Source organism: Bison bison, unplaced genomic scaffold (assembly GCF_000754665.1).
Source record: "Bison bison bison isolate TAMUID 2011002044 unplaced genomic scaffold, Bison_UMD1.0 scf7180017845683, whole genome shotgun sequence".
NCBI lineage: Eukaryota > Metazoa > Chordata > Mammalia > Artiodactyla > Bovidae > Bison > Bison bison.
Window position 1 is genome coordinate 104,948 of NW_011476256.1, and position 8,528 is coordinate 113,475.

Genomic DNA, 8,528 nt, shown 5'->3' on the forward strand with positions numbered 1-8,528 from the left:
CACACCGCCGCCAGCCCCACCCCGCCCGGTGGCAGCCCTCCCCACCGCTCGCCCGCACCGTTGGCGTCCAGGGGGAGCAGGTCGGCGGCGTGCAGCACCTCCACCGCCAGCCGCTGCTCGGCCGCCTCGTAGTGGCAGCGGACGCTCAGGCGCCCGAACCGGTTGTGTTCCATGGATCTCTGTGGAAAGGCCAGGAGCCGGTGAGACGAGCTCGGGGTCGTTGGGGGCGGAGCCTCGTGCGCGCACCTGGGCCGCAATACCTGCTTGAGCTTGTCCAGGTAGTACTGCTCGATGCACTCCCGCGTGGAGCACTGGTGCAGGCGCAGCTCCTCCTCCAGCCTCTGCAGGGAGGAGGCGGCGCCTGGTGTTACCGGAGCTCCTCACCGGCCCCATTTCACGCGCGGGGCGGGGCTGAACTCAAACCTGGGTCTCAGGTGTCCGCCCCTCCCCCTTCCTCTGTCAGAGGCCCCAGGGCCAAACCTTACCTTGTAACTTCCATCTCTCAGGCTCTCCAGGGGCAGACCCTGGCCCTCAGCGTGGAAAAAGTTGACCAGGGCCTGGGGTGGGGCAAGAAAGAAAAGGTATCAGGAGCGGGGTGGGTGCTGGAGACAGAGAGTGGGAAGGAATGGAGCCTCAAGCAGCACCCGGCCTGGGCTGTCTGGAGCCCAAGGCAGAGCCACTCATACCTGGGCCGTTATCAGAAGCTGCCAGGAAGCTTGGGGACATGAGGGCACCCAAAGCCAGACAGCTCTCAGAACAGGTGGCCCAGATGCTGCTGACTCAGCAGACTCAGGGAAAGAGATGCTGCCTGATGGCTTCCCAGAGGAGGAGTGTCTGGGCTGGGGACCAGGCCGGAGGGGGGCGTGCAGCTGGAAGGGTCAGCAGTCTTATTGCGAGGGGGCAAGGGCAGAGGGGCCAGGAACCAGGAGTTCAGGCAGGAAAGGCTCTTCCATGGGGCCCTACCTCCAGTGTGAAGTGGAAGCGCCCGTAGAAGTCGGCAGACACGTCTCGGTTTGCTCCCAGAGCCTGCAGAATGGCCTGCAGCAGCAGCTCCCAGAGGGCCTCCAGCACCCTGCAGGATGCTCAGCATCTGTGACCCGACCATGGGCCAGCCCTGCTCTGCCCACCCGCCCAGGACCATACCTGTTAAGGTTTTCCTTCACCAGTGAGGCATTCAGCAGAGCCAGTTTCTCATCCAGGTACTTCAGAAGGGGGGCCACGGCCTGCAGGTAGGGTCCTCAGGCTAGGACTGGGCCCCAGTGCACACACGCATTCCCCACCAAGCCCAAGACCTCGCTGGCCGGGCACTCACCTCGTCATTCTGGATGGAGTCCGGCGAGAGGCTGACGTGCTGCACATACTTCCTGACATCACCCACCATCTGTGGCAGAGCAGGAGAGTGGTGCTTAGCAACGCGGGTGCAGGGAGGGGCAGCTGGCTCCTGCCCCAGCCCACCGGCCCTGCCACCTTGGAGGTCAGGTGTGCTGTCACGGTTCGGGCCTCCCGCTGCAGGTCCTCGTCCAGGGCCTGTGTGCAGCTGAGCAGGGGCCGCGGGAGCGTGCCCTCAAGCCCTGCAGCCCCCTCCGGCCACGCCAGGCCACGCAGTGCCTGGCCAGCAGCCTTGCGGAGGAGCTCCACGTCGTTGAGGACCACGCAGAGCTGGGGAGGTGTGACGGACATGCGTGGGCTGGCAGCCGGGTGGTGGCCACCCCAGGCCTCCATCCCCAACTCCTGCGCCCCCCCTGCTCACGGGCTCGCTCACTGCCTCTCCAGCTGCCCCAGGCTGAGCATCCACCTTCTTTCGCAGCAGCTCTGTGTAGAAGAGGGCGGCTTCACACAGGTCCTGGGGTGGAAGACGGGGGCTCAGGAGCTGTGGGCCATGTCCCTTCTGCACCCAGACCCCAATCTCCTCTTGGTGGGTAGTCCCCACCTGGCTGAGCTGGGTGCCTAGTGTCTGGGCCTGGGCGGGGTCAGGCCATGCCAGGCAGGCCCACAGTTCCTGGATGTGGCTGAAGCAGAGGCTGGCAGTGGCCGCAGAGCTGCTGTGCTTGGAGGAGGCATCCATGGGCTCCAGCTAGGAAGCAGGAGGAGGCCCAGGTTGGGGGGAGCCCAGATGAGCCCAGCCCCCTCAAGTCTGAGAGCTCACTCACTGTGTCCACATCCACAGCTCCCTGAAGCCTCCACTTGGTTTGGTCCCGCAGCACCTGCAGCCAAAGCTTCACAGCAGGCAGGAATGGGGCATGGATGCCGGCCAGGGCGAGGGAACGGCTGTCCCTGCAGTGGGAGGCCCGTCAGCGCTCACCCTGATCAAACACCTTTAGCCAACATGTCCCAGGTTCCCAGCCTGCAGAGACCCTGGGGAGACTGCACAGAGAGCCCTCCAAGAGGAGACTGGAGGACAGGTGGGGCAGGGCACCCACCGGCCCGGAATGCTGCTCCAAAAGCGCTGGATGTCCGCCAGGGTCAGGTAGAGCTCAAAGAGCCCCAAGGCCACCTCCAGGGTCATCTTGGGGCTCAGCTCCTCTGTCAACACCCAGGCCTCTTCAGCCACCTGCCCAGGAGGGTGGACTCAGGCTGGTGGCAACAAGGAACCCCAGGCCCCTTCCCAGCCAGGGGGCTCTCCCCACGCCCCCTCCTCACCAGACGCTCCAGCTGCCGAAAGGTAAGGGTGAAGAAGTCGACCTTGATGATGCTGCAAAGGACACACCTCAGATACCTGCTCGCCCTGCTCCCCAGCTGGGTGGTGGCACTTTAGGGGCTGGGTGCAGGGGCAGCAGGGAGAGCCCTGGCCCCACCTGTGGAAGAGGCTGGCGTAGATGCCGTAGCAGGACTGCAGGTCCTCGTAGATGGTGTCAGCCAGCTTGATCAGCCCGGCGAGGCGCTGTGGGCCTGGCTGCAAGGAGGCCCAGCACACTGACCTTCTGGCCTGCACTCACCTGTGGCCGCGCACCTCCCCTGTGGCCACGCCCCCCCACTCTGCCACCACACCTGCTCACGAGGACTTTGGGTGTTCAGGAGCTTGTCGAACCACTCACGGTTGCCTCTCTGCAAGGGAAGTGCCGAGGAAGCGTGTTGGGTGGGAGGGAAGAAGGGCAAGTGTGTGTGGTTCCACAGGTCCAGCCTGAGGGCAGGGGCACGGGCAAGGATGGGCAGTTAGCCCAGACCCAGCTACCAGACGCACCTTCAGGGCAGCAGCAATGTCCATGTTTAGCTCCGTCTCAAAGGGGCAAATCTCAAACGAAGGCTGGAAGAGCTGCAGCTTGCCAAGACACCTGGGCGAGGGGTTGCAGCTGACTGGGGGCTGCCCCACCCAGTCCCCCAGCCCCAACCCCCACCCACAGATGAGTGGCTGCACCCACTTCAACAGCAGCTCCAGGCGGTAGACAGCTGTGCTGTTAGTGGCAGGAAAGTAGTCCCGGAGCTGTCGCAGCAGCTGAAGCCCAAACTCAGAGAAGGCAGAGAAGCTGTCTGCCAGGCCCTCCTCCTGAGGGACAGGGCCCTTCAGAACGGACTGCTGAGTGCCCGCTCCTCGTCAAAAGCAGCCGGTCTGCAAGGCCCTGCCCTGAAGAGCACCTTCCCTACTACGGGCCTCCAACCCCACTGGCCTCGCCCCGGTGCCCTCTCCAGCCTCCACAGCGCCCCCTGGAGACACAGACGTCCCCAGGGCCTTCGCAGCACGAGCTGCGCCTCCTTCCTTGCGGCCCACTCCCTCCGCTGCTCGCGGGGCTGAAGCCGCACGGCCTGCCTCCCGCGGGACTCCCTCTTGGTATCGCACAGCCCTGTCCTGGGACCGCACAGCAGCTGCTCTCTCTTAAGTCCCGCGCTTTGTCCGCTTATTTTTAACCCCCTACCACTCCCACAGGCTATGCACCCCAGCAGGGCAGGACTCTGGCGGTCCTGTCCCTGCTTGTCCCAGCCTGAACAGCCCCCCGGCACACCCTCCAGGAGCATTTTCATGCGAGCCCACCTGCTCCTGGGGCAGCGAGCCCGCCTCCTCCCAGTGAGCCTGCAGGTCTTCTAGCAGCCCCAGCAGGTAGCCGTAGTCCAGGGTGCGGGTCTGATGGTGGCGGCTGCTGACCTGCCAGTGCCTGCGGGCCCCAGCCCAGGCTCAGGGTAGCTGCGTCAGGGGCCCGACCCAGCAGGGGACCCGTGCCCCTCCGACTGATAGCCCCACCCTTCCCAGACCCCGCCCCGCCCGCCCCGCCCGCCCCCGCGGCAGGCCTAGCCCACCTAGCCCCGTTGCGCCTAGGCCCCACCCCTCGCGACGCGGCCCCGCCCACTCACAGCACAGCCAGCTGCAGCGCCGACAGGTTGCTCTGTGCGCCGTGCAGACAGAGCACGGTGGCCGCAGGCCCGCTGAGCTCGCCACGCCAGCTGCTCGAGTTGGGCTGGGGGACGGGCTGGCCGTGGGTGGAGGCGGGAGACCCCCATCCCCTCTCGGCCCCCAGGTCCCTGGCCTCCCCGCCTCGCCCTCCCCAGCCGCCCCTGGCTGGCCCTGGGGCCGGAGGTTGGCGCTACCTCCTCGGCTCGGTGCTCGAACTGCAGCAGACGGTTGAGCAGCAGCAGGTACGACAGGAAGCCCGACCGCCCACGCTGGCTCATGTTCGTGTCCCTCTGGAACGCAGGGCCGGCTGGTCAGTAGCCCTTCCCGAGCCTATGGGCTGGGGTGCAGGGCTACAGGAGGGGGGCCCTTGGCTCCCACCTGTGTGGTGATCAGCTTGAGGATCAGTTGGCAGTCACCCTGCACCCGGGAGGCGCTAGAGCGTGGTTCCAGCTTGAACCAGCGGTCCTCCCCAGCCACAGGTACCTCCTAGGGGAAGGGAGTTCAGATTGGTGGTTCTGCCTAACGCTCCCTCCCTGTACAGACTGTCTCTGGGACGGCAGGAGAAACAGGCCTCTACTTCCCACAACGCTGGTGACCAGCACAGGGGCGCTCAGGGGTGCCTGGACACTAGAGGTTCCTGGAGGCTGTCCCTCCCCACTTGCAGCATGATGTTCCCCCAGCCCCAGCTCAGGAAGGATGGGAAGCTGCTGGGGTATCACGGGACATAGCAGCAGTGGGGCAGGACTGCTGCCAACACCAGGTGGGACACCCAGGAGCAACCATTCGGCAAGCAAAACTGCCAGCCCACTCACCCGGACGGGTATGTTGAGGCACCCCAGGAAGTCATCAGTGTGGTCCTCCGTGGGCCCCGCTGTCCCATTTGCGCGGGCAGACTTGACAATCTGTTTGAAATACCTGGGGGCAGCAGGATGGCTTCAGGCCTGTGGCCCCTGAGGAGCCCACACCCGCTGGCCCCTGTGTGTGGGAGGGTCCTGCTGCCCCACCTGCTCACGCCCTTCAGGCCGATGACCTCATTCAGCTTTCTGCACGCTTCCACCAGAGACACATCATCGTCGTGATCCCTGGAGGGAGTGGGGGGCCTGGCTTGTCTGCAGCTCAGCCTGGCTCTGATTGCCCTCTCCCGCTCCGCCCAGACCAGAGGCGCCCGCACCCCCTGCCCTGCAGGGCACAGGGGCCTCTACCAGATGTCCAGGTGCAGCTGGTCTGTGCCCACGTCCTCGATCTCACTGTAAGGAGAACAGAGAGGTGCCCCGGAGGGTCCAGGTGATGCCCTGCCCGGTGCTGGGGCAGGGACAATTTCTGAGCCTCAGTCTCCTGCTCTGGAAAGTGGGCACAGGACCAGCCCTTCGGTTCCCAGGGGCAGGCACTGAGACCACCTATGGGTGCAGCTGCTCCAGGACCAGCCGGCACCGCCACAGACCCCGCCCAGCCACCCCGCTGCCCAACTGGACAAGGGGCCTTACAAGAGGAAGTGCTCCTTCCACACGGGGTTCAGGGTGCTGCTCTTGACCTCGGTGACCTGGATGCACTTGGCTGGCAGGGGGCCACCTCGCTTGCTGCCCTTGCGGAAGCTGAAGCGCTGTTCCTTGTGCGGGCTAGGCTCCCGCACGGCGCCTGAGGCCGGCAGGATGCCCAGCATGCAGTACGGGTCACTGAAGCCTAGGAGATGGTGGGTGCCTCAGTCCCAGCCCCGCCCCCGTGGCCCCCAGACCCGGCTGGCCCCCCACTCACCGTTGGGGTCTTTGGCCAGCAGGTTCTTGGCACGCATGACGGAGACTTTAAGGGCATACGTGGGTGCCTGCAGGTGGGGGGCAGTGACGGTCTCTGGGGCTCGGTGTGGGCCTGACACGGCTGGCCCTGCACCCCTCCACCCTGAGCCTCTGCCCACAAGCACTGCGAGGGCAGCATCTGCCCATCGGGCAGCAGCCTCACCTTGGCCTTCTTCACGCGCTCCACAGCCGCGGCGTGCTCCTCGGGGCCGGTGCCAAACACCTGCAGGCCGGCAGGTGTGAGGCCCAGGGGCCCTTGAAGCAGACCAGTTACCATCCCGGGGGCTTCACGGGGCAGGGGGAGCACACGCAGCAGGAAGAAAGGGGTCTGTCCTTCCTACCTTTCTTTGTGTGTCTGTCCATCCTTCTGTGTGAGTCCTACATCTGTCTACCTGTCTTTTCCGATGTTCTTTGTAGCTGTGTCCATCTGTGTGTTCTTCTGTTTGAATGTGTCTGTGTGTCTGTCCACCTTTCTGGGCATGCCTGTCAGCCTATGTGTGTCTGCCTGAGCACCTGTGTGTGTGTTATGTACGTAGGGCAACTCTGTGTGTTGAGGCGACAGTAACACAAGCAGGTGGGGAAAGTGTCTCAGCCACCCCCAGAGACAGTGGGGCCAGGCCAGCCGAGTGGGCGGGGCCTGGGGCTCACCTGCTGCAGGTAGCTCAGCAGGGCCTCCTCGTCATCCACCTGGTCGGGGCCCATGGTGCCTGCGCGGTGAAGGACCGTGTACAGAGCCTCCTCGTAGAGCATGTCCACCTGTAAGTGGGGACGTGGGCCCTGAGTCCCGACTGCAGGGGCTCTCGGCTCCTCGGACGCACCCTCTCTGCCCAGCCCCCAGCCGCTCCTCCCACTGGCAGAGCCTGGTCTCTGCCTCTGCGCCTTTGCACCTTTGGGGCCTCCACCAGGGGTCCCTCCCCACCCCTGACCTCTGCTCACTCCCATGGGGAGGTCGGCCCACCCTCCCCAGACACCCCCACCCCCTTACCTCCTCTTGGCTCAAAGTTCTCAGGCCACGGCTGGGGTCCACGGGCTCTGCGGGGGCAGGTGAGCTGCTGCGTAGCAGGACCTGTGAGGGGCGCCGGGGTGTGAGGGTCTCCGTGGCTCCCTGGCAGGGAGTGCTCCAGGGAGGGAGGGAGGGGAGCACGGAGCAGCTGCTGGGGAGGCCAGCCCGGGCCCATTAGGGGCAGTAGGGCCCGCAGTGTCCGCACCTCAGGGCACGGGAGCCCCTGTCTGCCCTCCCCCTTCTTCAGGATGAGGCGCATCTGGGCGAAGAACTCCACACCGTCTCCGGGTTTCCTGCAAGAAAGGCCACACTCGGGGTCAGTAGACCCTCCAGACGCTGCAGCTCAGAGCACGTGCCAGCCCACATGACTCAAAGGGATCCCCAGGTCTCTGAACAGCTGGGGGTGCAGTGTGATGCCCTCCACAGCCTTGGGTTCGGAGCCTCCTGGGCTTCCCCCAGGGGCCGTGCTGGTGTGTGAGGTCAGGGGAGGAAGGGAGTGGGCTGGGGGGCACCCACCAGGCCCCGGCTGTGGGCTCCGGCGGGTCGGCACTGCCGCTGGCCGGCTCCTCCTCCATCCTCCGGCGGAAGGATGGGCACACCTGCACCTGCCTGAGCACGCTGCTCTTGATCTCCAGCAACGTGGACATGGCGGGCGATCTGTGGGCAGAGAACCCCGCCTTACTGTCCCCTGTGGTCACATCAGGTGCCACCCTGAGCAGTGACAGAGGTGTGACCTGGAACTCAGAGGTGCTTACTGCTGGGGCCATGGGCTCCAACCCTCCCAAGGCTGCAGAGTTGCTCAGTCCAAGCCCTGCCTCCCCGCAGGTTTGGGCTCCCCAGACCAGAATGATTCGGACTGAGCTGGTCTCAGGGGACACACAGGCGGGAGCCGCCAGGCCCAGCCCCCATTCCTCCCTTGGCATGAAGAATTCCCGTGCCCCAGGGTGACATCTAGGCTACTCCAGGCAGGATGCTGCGTGGTGGCTCAGTTGCTATGGCAACACAGGCCCTGGGAGCAGACAGGGGCTGCGGCCCCACAGCCCACACTTTGCAGAAGGGGAGTGGGACCTGCTCGGGGGACACCTTCCTGTCCAGGGGGCCCGGCCCTGGGACGCCCCTGAGGGGCGCACGGCTGTCACTGCTGACTCCAACCCCCTCACACCTTGCGGGTGCTCATGCCCCCTGCAGACCTCGGGGGGAAGCCACCAAGGGCCCTGCAGTCCGCCTCTTCCACCCCGTGACCTGGCCCAGGCAACTACCTCCGGCCTTGGCCTCCCGATACCCCTGCCCCCACAACGTCTCACAAGGTGGTCTCATGGTCTCCTGTTCCCACGCTGAAAGTCAACAGGTCAAAGCAAAGACCCTCTCCTGCGCCACCTCTGCCCCTCAGTGCCACCTATTGGGCTCCCTG

The 8,528-nt window shown here is 65.5% G+C and overlaps 1 protein-coding gene across 1 annotated transcript in view; it reads right to left on the reverse strand.

The window, feature by feature from the left end:
- BAIAP3 (BAI1-associated protein 3) overlaps nt 1-7,777 on the reverse strand; it is a 9,602-nt gene extending 1,825 nt beyond the window's left edge. The window contains exons 1-30 of the mRNA XM_010836619.1: nt 7,634-7,777; nt 7,323-7,410; nt 7,100-7,180; nt 6,763-6,870; nt 6,278-6,337; nt 6,077-6,143; nt 5,809-6,004; nt 5,527-5,571; nt 5,329-5,406; nt 5,137-5,239; nt 4,703-4,810; nt 4,519-4,614; nt 4,285-4,388; nt 3,968-4,088; nt 3,360-3,484; nt 3,182-3,272; nt 2,989-3,045; nt 2,796-2,893; nt 2,641-2,692; nt 2,421-2,551; nt 2,151-2,274; nt 1,931-2,074; nt 1,751-1,843; nt 1,468-1,659; nt 1,313-1,381; nt 1,144-1,223; nt 964-1,072; nt 486-557; nt 261-341; nt 59-179 (exon numbers count right to left, since the gene is read on the reverse strand). Coding sequence (XP_010834921.1) covers nt 59-179; nt 261-341; nt 486-557; nt 964-1,072; nt 1,144-1,223; nt 1,313-1,381; nt 1,468-1,659; nt 1,751-1,843; nt 1,931-2,074; nt 2,151-2,274; nt 2,421-2,551; nt 2,641-2,692; nt 2,796-2,893; nt 2,989-3,045; nt 3,182-3,272; nt 3,360-3,484; nt 3,968-4,088; nt 4,285-4,388; nt 4,519-4,614; nt 4,703-4,810; nt 5,137-5,239; nt 5,329-5,406; nt 5,527-5,571; nt 5,809-6,004; nt 6,077-6,143; nt 6,278-6,337; nt 6,763-6,870; nt 7,100-7,180; nt 7,323-7,410; nt 7,634-7,764 — 3,025 coding nt within the window. The 5' untranslated portion in view covers nt 7,765-7,777. The remainder of the gene's footprint in view (nt 1-58; nt 180-260; nt 342-485; nt 558-963; nt 1,073-1,143; nt 1,224-1,312; nt 1,382-1,467; nt 1,660-1,750; nt 1,844-1,930; nt 2,075-2,150; nt 2,275-2,420; nt 2,552-2,640; nt 2,693-2,795; nt 2,894-2,988; nt 3,046-3,181; nt 3,273-3,359; nt 3,485-3,967; nt 4,089-4,284; nt 4,389-4,518; nt 4,615-4,702; nt 4,811-5,136; nt 5,240-5,328; nt 5,407-5,526; nt 5,572-5,808; nt 6,005-6,076; nt 6,144-6,277; nt 6,338-6,762; nt 6,871-7,099; nt 7,181-7,322; nt 7,411-7,633) is intronic.
- Nucleotides 7,778-8,528: the final 751 nt, after the last annotated feature.